The 24,558-nt window shown below is 42.0% G+C and overlaps 1 protein-coding gene across 1 annotated transcript in view; it reads left to right on the forward strand.

Annotated features, from left to right (window-relative positions):
- Positions 1 to 10,588: 10,588 nt before the first annotated feature.
- Positions 10,589 to 24,558, forward strand: part of trim44 (tripartite motif containing 44) — a 51,127-nt gene continuing 37,157 nt past the window's right edge. The window contains exons 1-4 of the mRNA XM_020642412.3: positions 10,589 to 10,927; positions 11,777 to 12,456; positions 14,210 to 14,287; positions 23,013 to 23,306. Coding sequence (XP_020498068.2) covers positions 11,815 to 12,456; positions 14,210 to 14,287; positions 23,013 to 23,306 — 1,014 coding nt within the window. The 5' untranslated portion in view covers positions 10,589 to 10,927; positions 11,777 to 11,814. The remainder of the gene's footprint in view (positions 10,928 to 11,776; positions 12,457 to 14,209; positions 14,288 to 23,012; positions 23,307 to 24,558) is intronic.

A 24,558-nucleotide genomic window follows, 5' to 3' on the forward strand; every position in this document is an offset into this window, starting at 1 on the left:
ATGGAAAGCTAGCAATAGTGATGGGCCTTTTTATTTGTTTTTGTTTTCTTTGATGATATTTGATTGGCAGGAATATGAAACGACGGAAACAACAGTTTGACGCTCGACAATCCACATGCTCATACATACATGGCAGGAAGGACAAACACCTGGTAAACAGATTCTAACCAACCTTTGCTCTCCCCGACAGACAAACAAATGGAGGGTCATGTTGTGACTCTGCTAGGACATAGTCAGGCAGATGGGTGACTTTGAGTGTGCAAGCTTAAAGAATGTGAGCTCGCTGTGCAGGAACGACAGAGCCAGGCCAGGCTGCGACCCCGGCCATGTTCTGCTTTTATAACCCTCAGCCTTTTCAACCCCCCCACCCTCCCTCCCCCTTGCTCTGCCAATCCCAGAATCCCCTGCCCTTTTGTCTGAAGTTGCCGCTGGACCGTATTACATGATCCCATCTGGTAAAGACAAAACGTATGCTGGCATGCCGTCTTCAAGCTTGTATTCCACGCTTATTCTGTAATTCAAAGGGATATTACCAACACCAAAGACAGTTGACCAGCATGACTAATGCATCAGCCTTGCTGGCTGTCAACATGTCGCCCTTCATAGGTACCCTCTCTCCTTGTTCCACGCTTCTCATCCCTCCCAGGTGTTCCCATAACTCACCGGGCCTCAAATCCCATGCGGGCATTCCTGAACTTCAGAGACACATCGGCAGATGAGAGCCTGGATTTATGGCTAGCAGATAGACTAGGGGTGGGGGGGTGATCGGGTGTTCTTCAAAGCAGAGGAAGAGTCTGTTGTTGTTCTTTCCTTTGCTCACTGGTGCACACACATATACACAACTCTCTCTTCCCCTCTGTGCCTCTTACAGCTGGAGTGCTCACTCTCAGGTTTAAACACAGGCACACACACACACACACACACACACACACACACACACACACACACACACACACACACACACACACAGCTATTGCAGCTTTCAATTCATCTTTTACAACATATATAAGACCAGATACAGGCAGCCGTTTGCATCTTTTAACTTTCCCTCGCCTTCCTCCCCGACACTGACAGAAAAACAGCTATCACAGACATGATTTAACCCCTCGTTTTTCATAATATCAAAGGTGACCCTTCAAAGATTGCCTCCGGGCTCCTTTATTGCACCTGCATAAAATATTCCTCTTGTTCTTAAATGCCACCTCCCTCTGAGCTATTAGAGTCAGTTTGTGTGACTTTGCATACAACATCATAGGTCACAGACAAATGTGCATGTGTGATGACGTGTGCATCTATCCATATTTGCATATGTGAGAGAAAGTGTTTGTTCTTGCTGCCTCTGTTCCAAACCAGCCAGTGTTAGATTGCAGGGGGGGGGGGGGGGGGGGGGGGGGGGGGGGGGGGGGCAGTATTGTGGTGTTAGGTTGATGGATTTGTGGAGTGGTGCCGTTGCTCCGAGCCGGATGTGTAATGAACCCTGCTTTGCTTCTGTAACATTTGGTCTGATTGATTAGGAGCACAGCCGATTTAACATGCAGGATTGCTGCCTCTTAACAATGTAACAACTACACAGAGCAGATTACACATATAGCACGAGTGGAGACACCCTGCTTTTGGCCACAGTCTGCTCATTAAGGCTGTGCAGTTATCAAGCTTTTAATACAGCCACATGTGAACACTGACGCAACGTGCATTTACAATTTCCCGTTCTGTGTTTTGTGGCACTAAAAACCCACTTTTATAGAAAACCCAACATGAAACTGTGATTCTTTTCCAGCTTTTAACGCCCATGTTGTCCCTTTTTTATTCCCTTTTCTCACCACTCCACCCTTCCCATTCTCATTTTAACACTCACTCAGATTTTCCTTTTCAAGTTTCCAAACTCTACTCATTGTGAAGGTGGAAAGCTGATGTAATTTGTGGCTGTTAGTCCCAGTTACCAGGGCGATCCAAGCGGCTCCGGTCCTCCCCGCTGCTTAATCAGACCACTGTTTGTTCGCTCTCCATTTTCTCATGGTCCGTTCTGCCAACCTAAACCAGCCAAACACTAATGAAAATGTTAAATCTGCATCAAACTCTTTTTTTTTTTTTTTTCAGAGAAACTTTGATATTTAACTTTCAACACTTCTACAGACACACACTATCCATTCAAACATTATCCTGTTCCCATTTTGTCTCTGTGAAGGCCCCCATATTGTTTTCCATCTCTACCCCTCGCAGGGAGCCTCTCTAACCTGCCTCATTTCAGTCATTGCAGGAGAGCTGCAAAAGCCGGATGCCTGATGTGTGTGTGTGTGTGTGTGTGTGTGTGTGGTGTGTGTGTGCGCGCACGTAGTGAGTGTTGTACTGGCCCTGAAGTGACACAGTGAGGGTATAAATAGAGCAGGCCCACAGATCACTGTGCCAGACAGAATGTGGCATCTGCTGTGCTGGGAGTGCAAAGTGTTTGAGAGCCTCTAAACTCCCCCCCCCCCCCCCCAACCCCCCCAGTCACTCATCTTTCTTCCACCTCTTCACTCCTTATTGCCAGCCTTCCTCTCTCTTTTTGTCTCTCTTTACCTTTGTCATACTTCTCTTTCCTCCTCCTGCTATTCCCCTTCCTCTCCTTCTCTGTCTCTTTGCTTCTCCATCTTCTCCATCTCCCTCCCCACTGTCTCGTCTTCCTCATTCCCCCCCGACCACCACCACCACACACACTGCCACACATCTGCTGCCATGTGTTGAGTGTTGTGGAGCAGTCCCATTTTCAATTTAGGTTATAAAATCCGATTTCTAAACACACAGCAGGAACCCGAGAGGGAGGAGGGAATGTGAGAGATAAAAAAAACAAAGGAAGCAAAAAACAAGGTATTTGGCCCTGCGGTGGTTAACTTCAAAGCCCTGATTTCATATTTACCATGGTTTGCAAATGCCGCCACTGCCATGCTACACATGTAAAAACAATTTAATCCTGTGGGATTAGGTGATGTACTCGCGAGGCAATCTCGAGTGGGACGGGCAGCGCTGTAAGTCCAGGAGATAAAAGCAGAGTCATTGTGATTCTCTGCAGGTTATTTCCGAACGGGAGCCGATTATCAATCCTTGTGATTTAGCGATTCATTTCTTCTTTCTCAGTAAAGCCATTACAAAGTGACAGTGACCCCCCTGCCCCCCTCTATCTAACATGAAGCAACATAAAGAAAAGTATCAAAAGAAATGATCAAAATAATGCAACTTATTGGTACTTTCGTGTGCATGGTACTTTCTTTCCATGCACACGCCACACATAAGTTCAATTACGAGCGGTTTCTTTCTAGCCTCATTGTATTTTCTCTTTTCGTTTATCTACCAGTTTTTTTTATTTTTTTTTATTTCCCAGAAGCACTTTACTTTAATCTCATAATCTGCTTTTGCTGTGACTAGAGATGTGTTCCCTGAAAGACGGGGGAAAAATAGATGGCATAAGCACACGTGTACACACATACAATCACACAACAATCACACACACATTCATGCACACACAATCACAATGTCAGCCAAATTAATAAGCAGCTTAACTGTCATTAGATTTCCATTTCCAAAATGATTCATCTATTCTTTCTGCTTCCCCGAGCTCTTTCTTGTCATTCTCTCTCCTTCCCCTCAGCTCTCTGCACGCTCTGTGACAGGTAGTGTGACGTTTGTTTGCTGACTCGGCGCTATGTCCGCCCTCTGGCAGTCCATTAATTGTTTTAAGAGAAGATGTTGGACGGTGACAGGAGGAAGATTCAAAGAAAGAGGGAGAGAGAGAGAGAGAGAGAGAGAGAGAGGAAGAGAGAGAGGAAGATGGGGAAGTGTCCAACCGTCAGTCAGGGAACAGCGGCAGGTCATCCTTTCATCCTTTTGTTTGCTTGCAGGCAGTGTTCTCGCCTGGGAAGACGAAATTCAATCTCCATCCTTTCACTCACTGTTTCTTTCTCTCCCCTTCATATTCCCCCGCCCTTTTACCAAAATCTATTCTCTGTTTCTACCTTCCCTCTATCCTCCCCTTCCCCTTTCCTCACCCGTCTCCTTTGTCTCACTTCCTCACTGCTCCGTCAGTCACATCAGCAACTCTCGCACAAACACCTCGGGCGCAGTAGTTTGAGTGAACATTGTTTGAATCTTCTGCCTTTAAAGCAGTAATTACCTCAGCAATCGTCTCACGCCTTTATCTTCAGCCATTCCCTTAATTTCCACCCTGTAAGGTAGAGGAATAGGGTTTTTTTTTTTTTTGCTGCCATATTTTGCCTGACAGGCTCGGCTTTAGCTTCAGATCAATGCTAGACTCTGATCAGATGGAGGACACAATGCTCCAAAATGAAAAGGTAATAAGAGGTTTCTTATGTGCTTTAAAGACCTGTTATCAGGTTTCTGTGGGAAATGTATTCCCTATTTCTTTTCCAAAACAAGAATTGTGTGGAAACCGTTAAATCGTCATCTGTGCACTCAAACTTGTGAAAGCCTGATTTGGTTTGGCATTCAAATTCAGCACCACTTCGCCAATTTGGAACTTTTCAAAGGTGTCTCTTTTTTTTCCCTCTGAGGTCTACGTATCATACTGAGTACACTCACCTTAGAGCTGTCCTTGTGTCAGCCTTTCTGTAAGCTGAGACACGGGCCATCATGCGTGAGCCCCCGAGAGGATGCCAGCGTGGGATTTTGGAGGGTTGGAAGGCTTTGGGCACAAAGAATTTTCCAGGGCCACATCAGAGCCAGGATGCCATACGTCAGGGGGCACAGAGGAGCATTGTGACCCGGCGCCCACGTTTAGAGGCCTGCTGAGAGGGACCACAGAGGAAAACACTGATATCATTGTTATATAGTGCCAATAGTGTGCTATTCTATGATGTCATGGCAGAAAGTCCAGCTGTGGCCAAGCACGCATGACTGCTAAAAGAGGCATTTTATCACTGCATCGTGTGAGCGCTTACTTTATTCTGGTGTTTCTGCATGCAAGCCATGATCGTTGTTAGGTGCACTTTGCAGCCATTTTCTTTTTTAAACAACCTCTCAGCTGCAACGTTTTGGAGGTGGCTGGTGACCTAAACGTGTGGGTGGTGTGTGCATCTCTACAGAGAGTGACTCAGCGGCGAGCACACACTTGTTCGCAATTGACGAAGCACAGATGTTGAAAGAAAAGGAGCATGTCGTGAGTAAAGCAGAGACATAACAACCTCAGACAAAACCTCACTGTGTTTGACTCATTTCTTTTCAGCCACTGAGAGAGGAGACAGTATAAATCTTTTCATCCCAACAGATCTTAATAAGCAGACTAGGGCCGGGCTACATGATGAAACAGAAGATCTGTGTTAACTCAAGAGAAGCCCAGACTTCTTTGACTATTTATAAGAAAACATTTCCATGTGACATGTTCAGCTAATTCGATTACCAAAGCCGAGAAGATTAAGCATGACGGCGCAAACAGTTTTTATTTGATACAGGCATAAAACTCTTCTGCTGGTTTCTCTTTCTTGAAAGCAAAGTACCCAGGGTGGAAAGAATTTTCTGTTTTCGCCTCTGCCGTATGATATTTAGTTTGGTATTTCAGTTCCTTGCCATGCACACCACATCTTTGGTGATCCAGCCAACGCGCAATGTTTTGCATAGTCTGCCTGTTTGCACTTTAAGCACCTGCACTATTTCCGTGACCGTCTTTGGAGCCCATATAGTACATCATTACCCACACAACAGCCGTGACAACTGGTCCAGATGTATGAAATAACCTCTAACAGAGACATTGTCTGACTGTGGCAGGTTTATTTGTGCTGCAGAGAGAGTATTCCATTCAGACTGCCGTGCAGTATATTCACACTTAAAACTCCTCGACAAGCATACTTTTCTACTACATGCTCTGTTCTTACAGTCCATTACCAAAATCTCTCTTTTGGGCAGCAATCCAACAGTAAGTTCAAGGATGGCCACTTCCTAAGATAAAAGCCACAGTCTTTACACAAATAACCTTCCCAAGCTTGCAGATTGAGTTTACTCTCCTATCTTCAGCCAACAGGCCTCTCCTACTGAGGGCTGGAAAATTGAACACTGGTCCAATCCCATCATCTGTTCTCTGAGAAAATCAGCTCCACAGTTTATGAAGTTGCTGGGTTCAAAAATGTATTTCCATTTGAAGACTGTGAAATAATGATAGTATTGCATTTTATTCAACATACAAAAGTGGATATTTGACTGTATTTTGTCTGGAACTGTGTGGTGTGATATGATGATTTATCATTCATTGGCAGGCTCGCTTTTGAACATGGTATATAGGATTTCAATTGTAGACAACTGACACTTTACACTGCTATGTTCAAAACAAATTTGACTAAGTCATCCGTCTATACAGCCTGTAATTCTCTCCCAAGTGTAGCAAATGAATGAAAAGACTACTGATGTAAGATACATTTCAATTTTCTGCAGGAATACAAGCCCCAGCTTAATTGCTTCCCCACACTGAAAATGTGCAGAGAGAATTCAAAGTTATCATATTCGCTGTGCTGGATGTTTGATCCTGAACAACGTCATAAGCTCTGTCCCCTGACTCCCTATTTCTGCATCTGTGAGCAAAAGTGGACCGTAAAAACCCCCGCAGGAAACTGCCTGTTGCACATCACTGCCCAACGCCTGCTGGTGTAAGACAGTTACCGTGGTTACAGAACGTGTGTAAGAGGTAGATAAGAGCTGGGGGGGGGGGGGGGGGGGGGGGGGATTTTGGATGGGAGAGGGGAAGGCAAAGGTTGGGCGCTGTTAAGGATTATGTGCAGTGATGTTTCATCTAATTTTATGTGTTCAGTCTCAATTCATGTCTGTTCGTCTAATATCATAGCTTACTTAGAATGTTAACCTTAGCTTTGATTTTCATTTCGTCAAGGCTGAAAAACTAGTGAATGACTAAAGAGAAACAATTGTCAAAAGGTATAATGTAAAAAAGGGAAGTAGAAAAAAATTCCAAGAGTCATCATTTCATATTTTCAATCAGAAAACCCATTGACTTTTTATTCCTCGATCTGTCCAATTGTTTCCAGTATGAAAACAGACATGAGGCACTACTCTCGATTATTGATTAAATGACTTATTGATGGAAGGCTCCAGCCCTGAAGCTGGATATCGATTCTACCTTTCTAGGGAATAAAAGAGAGTGCCATAAAGAGGTTAAGAGACATATCTGAATATTGAGCTGTGACAAGCTACACTGTTATTTTCTTACATTTGGTAATACATAAACTCACCACATATTCAAATGAGAGATTTTTTTTTTACAATATGACCAACCAAACAATGAACCTATAATTCCACCACACATCCCTTTTGAGAGGCAAAGAAAGTCAAAATCCCCTCAATAAAAAAAAAACCTGAATTGTGAATAAAATATTATAGAAGTGTGAAACCACACACGCCTCTGCTAAACACACACTGTGTCAAAGCTGAACTCAAATGGGCCAACGTTGTGGGAAGTGTTATTGTTTTTAGCCTCGAACCTCTCTAACAAAGTTGTATATTTAAGTTGTCAAGAGGGAACACTCGGAATGTGTTATCCTCCTACTCTGTGAGAGACAGACAGCAAGTGGCAGAGACAGAGAGAGAAGTCTACATGTGCTTTTTGTAGTGGGGAGATGAGATGCTTCTTCACATGTAAATGTTTCGGCTCAGTCTGGACATGTTGTGATAGAGCATAATGTTCAAAACAATGTGTAAACAAGGCTGCTTTTTTTAATAGCTAAAAATGGAAGGTCTTAAATATAAAAGGAAATGTGTGGTTCAGGATAGTCTGGAGAAATTTTTGAACTCATCTAAGTCCTCATACAAATTGTTAATTGTTATGTGTACTGTATGTATGTGTGCTGCCCCGGGCTAAAGGTTTAACTAGCTGCCTAAACTTTGGTTGACAGAGCAATAATAATAAGAAGCAATAAAATGAGTTAACCAAAGTGCGCTAATATTAGCATGCTAACACAACAATGCAGGCCACAGGCAATTGCAGCTCGAGCAAAGGACAATTTTGTCCGCCACTTGCGCTTAAAGGTTCTTAATTATGGTAATTATTATATATATTATTCTAATTGATATTATTCTCTCTCCTGCTGGTTTCTGAAGGCCAATTCTGTTGAGATATAGTATAATATATGCATTACTAACTTTTGGAAATGCAATACAAATGGAAATTCTGTAAAGATTGATGGTAAATACTGTTTAATCATAATAACATTGAAAATAAAATGCAACATAGCTTTCCTCCTGTGTAGATTGCACTAGATTTGCTCACTCAATGTTCTTCAGTGCACATCTGTATTCTTGGAGAGTCTTGCCAAATTCAGATTTTACAATGTTTCTGATGACATTTTCAGGAAATGCAAGCTACCTCTGACCTTCATGTTTGCTCTTTTCTTCCCCTCCTTCACCTGTAGCTCACTGCTCAGTGCCTCAAATCAGACTTGACAGCTGTCCGTGCCTTTCTATTCCCTGCAAACACACACATGCAAACATTACAAAGCTTCCCGAGTGTCTTATCTCAGAAAGCAGGATTACTAATGTCACTGCTATGTGCTGCACCAGAGTTAAACACAAAACATTTTTCTTCACTTCTGTTCAAGATCTGGTTTGAAAGGGCCAGAGGTTTTACACAGGATCATTTACTTATCTTGCCTTGTGAGACAGGCTTCAGGAGTCCACAAACAACCTTTAAGGAAAAAGCATATTGATTCCGTTTTATGTTATGCCAGGTTGAAAGAGTTGTGGAAAAGTCAGAAGAATGGCTGTTAAACTGAAGGGCATTTCATCTTAAGACCAGCAGCTGACCTCGTGGCAATAAAACAATGTTAAAACGGAGGCATTAGGTAAGTGTTCTCTGTCTACTCGGCTTCCCTGCCAAAGCTTCTCTCCTCACTCTTGGCCAGCATTTTCTGAGAGCTTCATGTTGTTTGTGTTGCCAACTTCCTTGCCTCGGCTTTTTTCTGAGCCGTAGATAACACCATTTTGGTAAACAAATTAAGCTCTCTTATTGGGTGTCACATTGTTTTCACTTACTTGAAGACAAAGAACAAATCATAGTTCCCATCATTAACCACATATTGTATTTATATCGAGCGCTTATTCTAATGAACTGAAAGTCAATGAGCCTTTTAATTGTTTTCAGTGTGCGAGATGATGCTGTCTCACACTCCTCAGCAGAGTTTAATGCAGTGAAAGATTTTTTAAAACAAGTCAAGTGACCGTTCAACATCACACATACTACGTTGCATGGATCACATTATTAATGCTTGGATGTTATATTGCAGTGATGTGGGTGGCTAAACAATGTGATTTCTGAAATCAAACAACAACTCACTGTGTTACAGTAAAATACCCGCTGGAAACATTTCAGTTTTACATAAGTATGGATTTAGCGAGTCTCATCCCTAAGGCACATTTGATTTCTCCAGTGAAATATGTTTTTATAAAGTCCTCCTTCCTGTTCTATAATACATATTTGTGGTGGCAGTCTTTCTATAAGACCAATCCTCCTCAAAACAGCTCAAAAACCTTGGCAGAAATAGCATCATCAACCATTTCAAGTGGATGCTGGAAGCTTTCTTGGAGCTTAGTTCATGACTATTTATGTTGTGCCATTCAAATCAGAAAAAAAAAAAAAAAACAGTAAACAATTATTTGCCAAATACTGCTTGTGTGAAGCCCAGCTCAATAGCCTCTTTAGATCTCTCTACAGAGAACAGCTTGTTTTTCCTCATCTCTCTGTCTCTCTCCAGACCTCTAATCCTGCTTCATTGTCTCTCAGTGCTAGTTTATCGAGAGGAAGGACGTGAACAGAAGGGGAAAGCAGCCACCATAATTAGAAACTCCCCATTAACAACATTGATAAAATTCAAAGATAAAAAAAAAAGTATTCTTATCTAATCTAAAAATGTGTTTACTTCTTCAACAGAACCTTTATCTAAATACAATGTGCAATATATTAAAAAGGATAAACATGTTTTTTTTCATTGACCTTATACTGTGCAAAATCTCTACTGTTAACCACTGCACTTTTGCACATGTTTCATCTTTTAATTTAGTTTAACATATTGCTTATTCCTATTGAAATTGTATTCCTATTTATCTTTTATATTAATATTCTTTTACAGCTTTAAGAGCAACAGAATGACCGACTGTCCCCTGGGGATAAAGTATTTCTGATTCTGATAACCAGGCTGCTTTTTAGGTATAGGTGAAACATATTCATCAACTTCACAGTTTATTTCTAATGTGTTTGTTAAAACACAACTATTAATAATTATTAAAGTCAGTGTTGTTGTTAAAACTTTACTAACAATGACCCCTTTTTTTCATTTTAAGTTCTGCAGTTATTGTAAATTTAATTCATAAACATTTTAATAAATGTAAATAATATATAATAATAATACAACCAGAATGGCAATGGTTACAACAACCATATTTGTTTCAGGAAAAGTTCAATTGATTTATAGCATTACAAATACAGTTAATTATAACACGAGGTAGAAAAGCTGGGTAACACTTGATTGTGACATGGTTACATAAGGCGACAGGATAAGGAGTCTGTCTTTCTACCTGCCTCAGGTTTTGAGTTTTGCTGAGTGTTGTTGTCAAACAGGTTTTCTCTCTCCAACCTCTGTGTGTCTCTGCAGTTCCCACTCACACTGGAGACTGCAGGCAGGAAGTAGACAAAACAAAAGAAGACAGACGCAGATGAAAATAAGGAAGTAAACGCTGTCGGGTCGAAGCTGTAGGATTCCCCCCCATGCCTGCTGAAAAAAATGAAAGCATTTCTATCGACAGCTTATTAATAGAATTCAAAGCACGACTGCTGTGCTACGGAAGTTAGCCGTCAAGCTAATTCCTAAAGCTGCGACTCTACTTTATCTTAAAACAAGCACTAGACAGGAGCAAACAGAGAGAGAGGAGAGGAAGACACAGACGAGTAAGTACACTGTAGTGAGTTTCAAACTGGTAAATCCCACAAGATAATAAGGGACAGGAAGGGGGGGGCTGTGTGTTTTGTGTGGAGGAACTGTGTGAATGTGTGTGACAGACTGAGAAATAGCACAGAGGTGTTGGGGAAGAGGGGGAGTTTTCTGTGCATTACAGCACTTTTTCTACCCGGTTGTTTGTGTCAGCAGTGGAAACGAGTACACAAACAGAGCTCATGAGAGGAAGGCTCGATGAGATAGATAAGAAAGGAGTAAAATGTCTCTTAGTGTGTGTGTGTGTGTGTGTGTGTGTGTGTGTGTGTGTGTGTGTGTGTGTGTGTGTGTTCTGTGCACAGTGATGTCCCTTCATTCTTCCAGGTTCACTCCTGCAGAAGTGGAGGGTGGGTGGGAGGGAGGGGGGAAAAAAGAGACAAGAAACAAACAGGACATGAAAAGGTTAGGGCCCGGTGACACACACAGGAGTGAGGTGAAAGAAGGAGGGCGTGTGCGTGTTTGGTCGTGCTGCGGGTACAGCAGTTCACACTCAGCACTTTCTGTTTGTGAGTCAGTAAACAAAGTGACTGTGTTTGCATACAAAGTCCGTCTAGTGACTACAGAGAGGCTCCTCCTGTTTGTTTTGCCCTTGAAAGTTTCTTTTATGTAGCTTGTTTGATAGTGTTGCTCTGAAGGTTGTTTCCTGTGGACTGTGGCTCCCTCCATACATCATCTGTTTTGGGGATATTATATCAGAGGGGATTAGTCCTGAGGATCTTGGACTTTCCCCTGTGCACATTTGAGAGCTGTTCACAGAAGGTCACAGCTATTAATAACTTGTTCTCTCCTCTGTTTTCTCCTACAAGACTCACTCCTCTTATCCCCTGAATTATTATCAGCCACTATGGACCACAAAGGGGAACCCCAGGAAGGAGCTATGGGACTGAAACAAGAGGAGCTGCCACAGATGGACGGGTCATGTGACGCATGCGAGCCTGACGAGGCCCAACCGGCCACACAAGTTTGCCACATCTGCAGCTTTGCCTTCTGCCCTGTCCATGCTGACAGACATTCCACAAGCACACATCACCTGTTAATGCCTTATAACCACGAGGGGACACAAGCTGCGGGACTTAGCAACAACAGAGACTCTGTTAGAGTCAGAGGTGCCGCGGAGGAGGGTGCAGGTGGAGGTAGAGCAGTAGAAATGGCCGCAGAGCAGGCGATGGAACTGCTCGGAGTCGCAATGGCTAATGCGGGAATGCATGGTGAGCACGCAGGGGGAAAAGAAGAGGAAGCCCAGAGTAGTCCGGAGATGGAGCTGGGTGATGAAGCTGTGGGTGCAGAAGCAGGGCAGGAAGCCGCAGGAGAGGCTGGGAAGAGGGACACTGTGACAGTAGAGCGGCTGCGCTGCAAGGAGCACGGACAGGAGGGCTCCCTCTACTGCAGACCAGACGAGAAGATTATCTGCGTTGTGTGTGCGGTGCAGGGCGATCATCGGGAGCATGAGATCATCACTCTGCATGAGGCGTACGTGTGGCAGAAGGTGAGTAGGACTGTTTGATTTGTACAACATGTGCAAGCCTGTAAAGTAGTGTAAGGGCGCACTCACACTAGGCCCAGATACCACGATTGTCCCCCCCCCTTATCATATACTATACTTGCAGTTTGCATAATCAGGTTGAAATTCATAGAAACATTTTCAAGTGCTTCAAGATCTGATCATCACTAAAGTGTTTGTCATGCAAAAGAGACGATGAAGACAAACACAATGGTCAGTTATCATTATGACATTTACGGTGACTTGATTGACTCCAACTCATGCACTGTACTTATGCTTGTGCATTAGCATCTGTACCAATGCCGAGGCCCATCTCTTCCAACTGCACAAGAACCCGTATGGTACGGCACGGTGCGGAGCTCTCAAATTAGTTAAATGAACTAGACTTCGGGGGCTTGGGCACGGTGCAGATTGCCTAATGTGAGTGCGCCCTTAGACATTATGTATTTAAAGCGTTGCCTATCCAGTTTGCATTTCTAATTCAGTTTTAAATAGTATGCCAATAGCTGAAGGCCCTCTAGTCTGTAAGTCAACTCACCAGGGCTCAGTGAGAGCTCTGTGTGATATTTTAAACCTAACAATATCTCCTGGCATCGTTATTCAAATTTATTCAATTGCACAGCTTGATAAATTACTTGTGTTACAAAAGGTGAAATTAAAATTAAACATTATGATCATTTCCATTTGGCTTGTTGCCAAGTATGGCTTTAGCCTTCCTACATTTCCCAGATGGCTTTTTGCTCTCAGTGGATTGAATTTGTCCAGGGACTCACCAGTCATTCATTGCAGGAATGCAGATGGTCCAGTAAGCTGCAGAATTTCTCCACTGTCATCATCAGTGTCGGTTCAGTTCTGCACAGCACAGTGTTTTGGGATGATTATAGCATCACTTAGAGTCTGATGTAATCAGCACACTGAACACATTCGGACCGTGTTATTGCGCAGAGGACCAATTAACAGCGGTGTGATAGCATCAGAAAACAAGACTTAGTTCGGGATTAATATTTTGAACAGGGTTTTGTTTGTGAGCGCTAAAATAAACCGGAACAGAAAATCTCAGGAAGCGCTTCATTTGAAAACCCTTTCGCAAAAAAATCAGTGCATTTGGCTTCAGTAGTAATGACCCTCATTGTCTGCCGGCTCCAAATTACAATCCATCCTCTGCCCTGTGGCTCTGCATCTAAAAAAACTAAAGTAGAGCGGCACGCTTCACTGGCTAACTCTTACATCACAGCCACATGTGGATTGATGGGAGACAAAGGGGTCACACACACACACACACACACACACACACACATTCAAAGATATACATTGCACAGCCTAAAGGCCTATTATTTACATAAAACTTAGACTGGCTTGGGCTTCTTCTATCATTCAGCCAGGGCTGTTGTATTCATGTAAATGAACCCTTGTCTGTATGAGCAGAGAGATGATTTCTTGTTGCTGTTACATTGCATTGAGCATCTCAAACTTCATACAGAAACTGTAAGATGTGGTGATGGGTGAACTGTCAAGGATGTGACATGCTCTTTCTTGTGTGTAAACATTGCCTAAATATGACCGTGTTTCTGTACTTGTTTCTGTAAGTACGAACAGTCTTTGTGTTTAGTAAAGTATTAGTTAATTGGGTGCTATTAAAAACAGATGAGCAGGAGAGGAGATCTATTGTGTATGTGTTGTGTCTAGGCAGTTTCAAACTCTGTCGTCTTCACTGTCTGTTTGTCTGCTTATCCTGTAGAGCAGACCGGGTTATGACCTGCTGGGCTGCACACAACAGATGGCTGAGAATGTCAAGACTAAGTGGACAAACCCTGAGGTGAGTGCAAACCCACGACATACACCCCTACTCGTTGCATACAGATCCACGAGTCCAATCCTGCAGCTTAACAGAAAGGGACATTCTTTTAGAAAACGCTCCCCATAAGATTTGCACTCAACTGTTCTCAATTAGTAATGAGCCCCAACCAACTCTTATCAAATGGAATGAGATTTGTTCTGTAGCAATGAAGGGCAGATTTGACCTCCTTGTAAGGAATGACAGCACACCGTGTGCATATTGGATTGCTGTTCATTATGTGATGCCATTTGGCTTGATTTAATTTGCTGATTGTTCTCCTACAGAGATACCTCACAGTGCTGTGTAAAGATGTTGACATTCACTTTCAGCTTTTCAGACAAAGTAAAACAAAGCAAGCTTAAATTAAATTATTTACCTATGAATTCAAATGATGTTCCAACTTAAAGCATACCCGACCCAACAAGGCATTGATTAACTTTTAAAAGTTTAAAGCCTTACCGCCTGTCAGATATCTTAGTCACTGACAATAATATCTTGTATGGTCAGGTATCTTATGGGGGTCTCCTGAGGTAAGACGTGACGTAAAAGAAAATAATGCGGAGGTAGCGTACGAAGCAACAGATTCCGCTATACAACGCTTTAATGAGAATTTTTCCAACGGAATGACAACATCATCAAATGAGAGGAGAACAACATACTGGTGAACCGTGTAGCAGTAACAGTATATAAATGTCACTCCCCCTCCCAGGGGTTGACATTAAACTAAAGTTGCCCTCCGGGCCACTGGTTTTCACAGATAACTGGCCATTGTAACCGCTGGCCCAGGAATGTTACTTTTGAGTCGAAGAATAACAGTCACCAATTTACTCTTTAACCATTCTGATGCAAAAGTAAATTACAACTTTTATTTAATTAATTGAGCTCTAATTATATCAAATATTGTGTATTTTTCTTATATTCATTTGCTCATGTTTATTCACCATGCTGGTAACTGTAAGAGTCTACTTAATCTGACTGATATTAATATGAGGCTGTGATAGAGCTGGAATTGTTATGATCACCTTTCTCTCCTTCTTTCTTCTCTGTAAGAAACTCTTCATCCTTAGATCTTTACTTAAGGAGCTCTCTTAAGGGCTAAGATGCTTTGTGAATAATAATCTTTACCAGGATCTAGTCTTGCTGCGGAGAAAATACTAGGGGTCTGGCAGGAGAAACTCCGGGTAAAGTCTGCGCGAGAAATTTGGCTGTTTACGTTCACATGTACAGCTCCTCCAGGAAATATCCTGAGTTTTTCAGGAGATTTCTGCAAGTGTGAAAGCCCTATTTGATTCATCTGAGCTTACTTCATCAGCACTACCATCATGTCTCAACAGCAACCAAACATCCTACTATCTGTTTGAATTCATTAAGGACCAAAGCTGTTGTTTGTACATCCACATGGTTTGCTGTTTCCTGTAGTAGACAATGTGAACATCATAGCACTTCACCATTTGGATAGGCCAAGAGACTATAAATAAACCATAAAGCTAAACTGGTTTTTATTTTATTGGAACATCAAAGCATGAAAAAGACTCACCTTAGATAATTGTGTAAATGAGTTGTATAACCAGTTTACACCAAACAATGCTCTCATTTGTCATCTCTGTACTGGAAATGTGTCTTCTGCACGGAAGTCTGTTAAAAGTCATTTTGATATAAGGCTGGAAAATGTGTGTCCTCTGTCAGTCTTATCAGTATAAGTAATTACACCGAGCATTCCCCGTAAGTCTGACTAATTAAACCTGCAAACACTGCAGGTCCAGGAAATTAGGTTCTCTTTTTTAATTGCACCTGTGCCTGACTTTCCTAACTAACAAACCACTCTGATTTTAAGACCATGAATTATTCATACTTTTTTCTCGTGCCTTTAGTTTTATTAAAAAATATATTTTTTAGTGGACTATGTCTGCAGGTTAATAGCTGTTGATAGTGTACTAAATTTTTGATGAAGTTTGAAGAATAGTCTTGGTTAAACCTGGATTCAAGTCAAGCCAAAGAAAAGCACAATAAAACTTCTAATTTCTTATTCAGTGAGCGCAGCAGAAAGCACTGCAGCCGTGGAGACACTGCAGCCGTGGAGACACAGCAGTCTAGAATGAGATAAAGAGGGATTAAACAGGATTATGTCATGAAGGCATTAGGTAGTAAACATGAGCGTTAATTAATTCAATCCATATATTTATCATGTTAACCCATACACAGATCTCAGATTGGGGTTCTATTGCTTATAATTCTACTTGATGTGTTTGATGACATCATTGTGTGACTACCGAGTCGAGTCATTTTCAGGCTTCAGTTGATGTCACTTATTTGACTCAGCACTTCTGTTTTAAGTCAGAGGTGGTGTTTTTTTATTCAAACTGACTATGATTTAGGAATTACTGTTTATAAACATGCTGATGAGGAAAGCCCTCAAGCTGCTTTTAAACCTTTGATGAACTTGGTAAATTGGCAAAAATCGCTGTTTTCTATTTAGGGAGGATGTTGTGTATCATACACTGTGTTCACCCGAAAGGGGTTGCTAATGTTTTACATTACGTACGGGAGGGATTTATTCCAGGGTTGCACCATAGTGTGGTTATATTTCACTTTCTTAAAGTTGTTCAATCCTTTAGCACACACACACACACACTCACACACGTCCCCTCTATACCCATCAGGACGTTGACCTGTGTGTAGAGGGTTGAGCATATTTCATGGTAGTTGTTGGGGAATGCAAAAATAACATAATTAGTTTTCGCCACTTAGATTATCTCAGGCAGTCATATGAAACAAATACATGAAATACAGCTCACAGGCTGAACTAGTAATCAGCTTCTATTTCAACCTTTAAGTCTGACCTTTACCAGGTTGGGTCTGAAAAGCCGGTTGCCGGTTGTTCATTTCACACACAGCCGCCTTTGTCTTCTTGATATCAACAATATCAAAACCTGCAAGCTGAATTTTCACAACAAGTCAACCTTGAAAACTGTGGCTGTATTTCCATTACGGATGCCATATTGAGGGCATGTTCTGCTTCTGAAAATGAAACTTGACCGCAGACAGTTATGTGTTGGTCACAGCTAACATTGACAGCAGCTACACCTCCTCTCTCCGAACCACTTCTGCAATGTTTATTTTTTATTTATTTTTTGAATAAAGTCTCTGAACCCATCGGAGAGCCCTAGCACTCCGGAGCATTTCTCACTACCCGAAGAGATGTGACCCAAGCACAGTGGCATAGTGTAGAAGGTTAATTTGTCTGGCCTGCGAGAGGTAACACTTTTACTTGCACCCCACCTGAGTTCATGTCGATTATCATACTGAAATATCAATGCTGCCCCAAGGACTTCCTGGACATTTAGTGTGGGGACTGTTCCACTGCAGAGGTGTGCTCCTGAAAACCACTTACCTGCTTCAGTTGCAGGGGGGGGGGGGGCTGTGTTGGAGACCATTATGTGGATTTGTCAGTGCATCCTCTCTGCACTTTCAAATGTCAGCGTTCCTTATTATGCATGACAGGCAACCATCAGAGTGACTGCTCCTGGCCAGGAAAGATGTGTGTGTGTGAGAGAGATAGAGAGACGGAGGCGCAGAGGCAAATAGACAGAGAGAAGTTGGAGCAGGTGAAATTGCATGTTATTGACGTCTTACAGGATCTAAGTGAGGGAAGAGGTGTGAGCAGCAGTCTGTGAGGAGGTGAAGGGTGAACGAAAAAGAGTTAACCCTCTGCTGGTTTTTGCTTATCAAATCTCCTCAGCTTAATGATGCACTTTGCTGCAGGTGTGGAGGTTTTAATCTCTAAAAGCTCATATCTCTGCTCTCCACAGGGGGATGGAACATAATGCAAAAAAAACAGAGACGATGCTGCATACTTAATAACAGAGGACCAGAGGCGGAATGTCACATGAAGCGGTTTAGGTGGCAGTCTGTCATTCAGCTCGCGTTGTGTAAAGCCAAAGCGCTGAAAGTTATATGTGATGCATGTCGTGGCTTTAAACCAGGACAGCAGGATGTCAGAATATTTACCTCATGTTTCCTCTCATGTTTTATTTACCCGACTTCTGCGGCGCAGGGTGTCGTCCAGGACACCCGCTGCCTGTGGAGCCCCTCACCGCGGCTTCAGAGAGAGGAGTCCCATATCTGGAGGCGGCACAGCAGCATCAAGCCCCAGTCACAAATGCATCTGTGTGTGTGTGGTGGCTACATCCATTTTCCTTGCTTCATAAAATCTACAAGAGCAGCAGCAGCAGACACATTAAAGCTGTCTTAAAGGGAGCCGAGGCTGAGGAACAGACGAGAGAGGCATGAAAAGACTTGGCTGCTGCTGTTAGGTGTATTCATCTTGCTCTACCTCATCCTTTTTCTTTCTCTCTCTTAACCCCCTCTCCCATTGCTCTTTAAGGCTGCCATTCCCTTTCTTTCTCCTCTCACGGCATTTTAATTGAATTACTCGGTATCGTTCCCCAGAAAGTTGCTTGGCTGACATTGCCTGTCTGAAAAGCAATAAAAAGGTGCTGCTTATTGAAACTCTGCTATTATAAAAACTCAACGCCTTCTGTCTCATTTTCTTTCCTCTCCCTCTTTTAGCTCCTCTTACTCCTCCACTTTATACTACTTTGTAGCACCTTTTTGAAGAGCTTGTGTTTTCCAAATTAAGTTTCAGAGAATTGTTGTGTTGTTTTAGGGACTAAATTAGAGGATCCCATTTCTGAAGGAGATAAAAAGCGAGCCTAAGAGGGAGAGGAAGAGGGAGTATTTTTCACTTGGAATGAGGCCACAATCGGCAAGGGCAAGGCCGGTTCATATCCATTTGCTCCTAATGTTCTATTAATGCTTTTTGGGCCTTTAAGAAACCGTATCACTTAAAAACAGACCTCCAAATAAGCAGCAGGGCACTTCCTATTGCCAGGGAGAGCGTTCAAAGAAAGTTTACCCTTTGAACTCTAGTACTCCCCGAATTCCCCGCAAGAAGCATCAAAGTTAGATTCAACATTTTTGCCTCCTTGCACTGATTTTCAAAAATGCTTCTGAATTCATCACTTCATTGAAGCTGCAGGATACTTTAAATTGGGAAAATGCTCGAGCCCGGGTCGACATTTTTTGTAGCCCATTTTGACTAAGTTGTAGATTGTAATTCTGAACAACTTTCTGGTTTGTCTGTTGAAAACAAAAACAAAATGAAATGCAATTCGCAATAATAGACCCACTTCTGTGTAGTTGAAGGTTAGGATAAAAGCTGAGGCTACTTTGATATCAGGCTGAGCTCTTTTTTTCACTTGTGTCTACTTGTGTCTCACCAAAGAAACAAGACGACACACTGTTTTTTTTTGCTGTTGTTGTTTTTTCACACTGGTATATCTTCTCTCCCAGGAGCTTTGGTTGTTTTTCTGGAGTTTTTTAATCAGCACTAATGAGTAGCACAACCTTTTTTATAGTCGGTTACAAAGTACACTAGTGTGAGAAGTTAATTCTATTTGAGTGTCTCTTGCTTTATTTTCATCATGTGAAGTGTAAGAGTGATGTCTTAGAAGGTTCCTATTTTAAGGAAGTCACAGATCACAGCTTTCTTTTAGGGAGGAAATATTTTCAGTCACAAGGAGTTGTTTTCTTCTCAGTGGCACTTTTCTCATTTCCTATATATTAATAAAATAATGAAGTCACAGTGCCATTTTTCCAGCGTTAGAAACCATTTTTCAGAATTGATGCAATACGGCAGATTGCATTGCACTTATGAGCATACAAATATGAACTTCTTCAAACTTGATTTGCTTGCATCATTTTTTCCAATTTGGCAAATAAGAACAGTACCAACATAAAACATGTAATAAACCCTGATTGAAAAAGAATTTGGCTTTCTTAATCTGCTTTCCTGTTGTCCTACTTATGCTTGAAAATGAAATTAGCTTTCTTAATCTGCTACCCAGATGTCCTACCTCTGGCCGTAATCTCTCTCTCTCTCTCTCTCTCTCTCTCTCTCTCTCTTATCCCCTGTCCTCTCTCTGACTCTGCCCTTGTAAGCAGAGTGGTGCTTTCTCTCCCGAGGCCTCATTCTGTGGTCTCCGCTTGCAGCAATGCAAATTTAGATTAGCACACATGAATGCTCCATCCTCGCTCCCCGGACAAATTCTCAGAGAAACTCTGTTGCTGAGTAAAAGGACCGAGGGGCAGAGTGCTCCTGCTCCACAAACATACACTGATCCAGGATCACAACTCCCGTCTGCCACAAAGGCTACTGAGGCTCGATGAGAGGGCAGGGGGCTCTGTGGAGGTTGGGACATTCAGGGGTAGAACGTGTCAGATGAGCAATAAAATGCTAAAGAGTATACATTTTAAATAACTATTCAGGCTTAACTTTTTACATGATTGAAAAACGTTTGATTTTCAGCAACATTTAGCATCATGAGTGGTGTCTTCTCTCCGTTCTCTGAGACCTGTTGCGTGAGACATCAAAACTTAAAATATAAAAATAATTCTTTGCAAAGTGAAATGAAGCCAGGGACGATTTATGAGTGTTGTTGAATTGCTGAAAAGATTGAACCACAAATGTTTTGTTAGCATGATGATGTTTTCTGGCCAGTGATTGCTTTGGTCAATAACAAGAATATGTATTTATTATTCAACAGCACTGTACTCCTGGACAGTAGTAACATAACTTATCATGAGCTATCGTTAGCCATCATCAGCCAATGCCAATAAATCTATTTTTTTTAAAAATTTGAAACAGGAAAATATGGTTTAAGTCATTGGCCGCTTAGCAGTTCAAATAAATATCTGGTTTAGCTAGCGCTCCCTGAGTATGTATAACGACAGCTGCATGCTAAAGTTAGCCTATCATGGCTAATCATCAATTAAACAAGATTACAGTAAGTCATAAGTATTTTCACTACATGCTAATAAGTTTTTAAGATAATGTTTCAGATATGTCCCATTGTCTAGCTAAAAATAAATGCTGACGTTTAGCGTATGCCACCACATGAAAAGATCATAGTTGGAGCTCTGGTTTTTTTGAGAGATCACAACCTGAGCCGAAGCATTACATTTTTGTTTTCACATTACACTTGTGGGTGGTGAACGGCAGTACATTTGGTCGTCTCTCAATCAATAAATTGGGGTTTGATTCCCAGCTCCTGCAGCTACATGTCTGATCTGTCCTTCAGCAGGTAACTTCAAGTTGGTCCGGCTGCTTCAGAGATGTATGAATGGGGTTAGATAATATGGATGGACACTTTACATGGCATCCTCTGTGCCTCTCCATCAGTGTGTGGGTGTGGTTTGAATGGATAGGCGTGACCTGCGGTATAAAAGTACTTTGAGTAGTCAGAAGACTAGAAGCGCTATACAAGCTCAAGTCCATTTACCATTTAATGCCTTACCATTTCTTAATGTGTTTTTTAGTGCTCACTACTTAGATTTAAAGTCACGACTCTTCTTGAAGATTAAAGCAGCTTATATTTTATTTTAGTTGGATTTATTTTATTTGAGCACTTCCTTCTGTTGCTCTCTGTGTAAAGGAATAAGAACTTTCAGAGGGGTTGAAAGATTGGTGTGAAAAATACTTAAATCTCACCGAGGAAGGAAAGGAGCATGCTGCCTGTTCAAGGCAGTTTTAGTGTTTTCTAAAAACATCAGACTTGCATTTAGGGCATTGATTTTGTTGAGAAAAAAGAAAATAAAAAAGTACCTCTTTACAATTAGATGTTTCTAATTTACATCTGTCTGATCCAGAAGGGACCTTGTGCATTTTTTCTTTGCTTATACTGAGAAAGAGAGAAAATTAGAATTGCTACTTGTTGCTCTTGGTTTAATGAGCACTTTGCAGAATCTGATCTCTTGTGCAGAAATGGCAAATACTTGATAAAACCTCGGGCCCCTGGGCTCCGTGTCTCTGTCAACCTGACTGAAGACTGATGATCCTTGGTTCACTGGAGGGAGGGAGGCTGCAGGAAAGAGAATAAAATAGACAGAAAGGAAAGGAGTGCAGATGTGCTCAAGGGAAGAGGAGAGACCGAGCAGCTGATGTTCAGAGATTGAAGCGATTATAACATATTCAGGAGATGAGATCATGACAAGAGACTTTGGGGTGTTTTTTTTTTTTTACCTCACGACAGCATCTGCGCTGGAGGTGGAGCCACCTCTTAGGGAAAGATTTTGTAGTGAGGCGTCTGTTTATTGAGGTGTTTTAAGGTAATGAGTCATATCTAAAGAGAGCCTCATCAGGGAAGAGGGAAATGGAATAAAAAACTATCTGAGTGAGCAGTTCAGTTGCCTTGAAAGCCAAACAGATGGCTTGCTGTGGTAGAAGGAGCCTCTGAGGTCTCTATCTACAGATGGGATGCATGGAGCTTGCCTCCAGGGGATGTTCTTCACGCCATCAATTAGGTACTGAACAACAGAGACATAGTGCGCTTATTAAAATAATATTCACATGTGCCAGTCGCCTATCTTTGGTCACAACACTGTGGTCATTTCATATCTCTCTGTTTTGCCTCAGGGTGTATGAATCATCCACTTACAGTTTTATCCTCTTTTTAGTCTCGTACTTTTCCCACATCTCTGTGTTCCAAGTTAATCCTAATGATTCATACTTACACTGATGTAGCTCATTTATGTTCATATAAAATGGCAGCCAAGTTTTTTTTCCCCATCTTGGCAACTTTTTGACTTTCCTGATCTTTCTCTCTTTTTCTGTCCCTCTCCTCGTTACCTCATCTACATATCTCAGATGTCTACAGACGAGCTGGAGGCCTATGTGAATACCCAGTTCGATGAGCTCCGCAGATTGGTGCGTCTGGAGGAGAAGAGGACCCTTCACCTGGTGGACCTCAAGGAAGCGTTCCTGACGGCATCCGCTGCCGAGAAGATCGCCGAGATCAGTGTCGAGACTGAGCGCCTGCAGGAGGAGATGGCCAACATCACACACCAGCTGTGCATGCTGGAAGAGGCTGAGGTGAAGGGAATCAGTCCTGGGTTGGCGTTAGAGGCCCTGGCAGCTGCTGGACCAGCCCACAGAGTACAGGTGAGAAGGATCTTCCTTTCTTATTATCCCTGCTCCTTAAACTGCTCACTCACTGTGCAGTAAATTGCAGAAAGAAAGTTAAGCAAGTTGATAAGGTCAAAGAAGCCCAGCATGACTCATATTCAGGATGCTGTGATTTATTAAGTGTGATATTTTAAGCTCGGAGGCTTTGGCTTCTTAGAAACAGTCCATTTCTTCCTTCAGTTTTCCTTACATAAGCTTATCTGTCTAATGCAGTTCACTTCACAAGTCCAATGTGCTGTTGTAAAGGAGTTGGCCTTGCTTTAGTACCACCCCCTGAAACCAATGAGATGTCTATGTTGAAGAAATTATTGGGATTTTCACAGTCATCTATGTACCTACTGGGGGGGGGGGGGAATCGATTAATGGAAAAATCAAGATTCTTATCTTCTGAGATTTTAAATAGATTGATCACAAAAACATGTTTTGGCTAATCAGTCACTCCCTGCTAATTCTAAGGCTAGCTCTTTTTTCAGTACAATTCCAAATGAAGCAGCAAGAAATTCAGCCAATCTCACAGATGACTGAAGTAGTTTTAAATTAAAAAAATAAACTTTGAATCGTGAATCCAGAATCATTTGAAGCGATGATTCTCAATCGAATCGTGACCCCAAGGATCAAAATCGAATTGTGAGACAACCAAAGATTCCCAGGCTTAGTGCCTACCAATTATGAAGGATTCTTATGTGAAAGTGGGCCTTTAAGTTCTTTTAAAAAACCTAACAACTTATCACAAATAAAGGCCCTGTTGTTTGAAATGATGTAAGTTAAATATAAGAAAGGGAAACCAATGCATTAGATAGGTATTGGCGCAAAACAGACAGCCTAAATGACAGCACCACACTAGATCATGTGGCCCCCTGAGAACACAAAAAGGGTCAATGATTAATGAAACGAAACTTTAAACCGGGAGGTCCAGTGCCAACATTGTTACTGAGGGCAGCGTTGTAAAACCGGACACTATTGCTGCTGTCAATAAACAATTAAAAACACTTTGCCAGCCAGCACAAAGCGTCCTGTACAGTGCATGCTGTACATTATTCAGATAAATATAGACACAGTATATGGTAGTAAGTAGTGTCAGCTCATCATGTTTTTTTTTTAAACTATAAGGACCTGATACCTTTCATTTGGAGGCTTGATCTAAGAACTTTAACTTAAAGGATCATCTTTTTAATGGTTGCAGCAGCTGCTGCGTTATAACAAAGTAAATACTGTAAACTGGTGCCAT

This window comes from Labrus bergylta, chromosome 7, assembly GCF_963930695.1.
Source record: "Labrus bergylta chromosome 7, fLabBer1.1, whole genome shotgun sequence".
NCBI classification, from domain to species: Eukaryota; Metazoa; Chordata; class Actinopteri; order Labriformes; family Labridae; genus Labrus; species Labrus bergylta.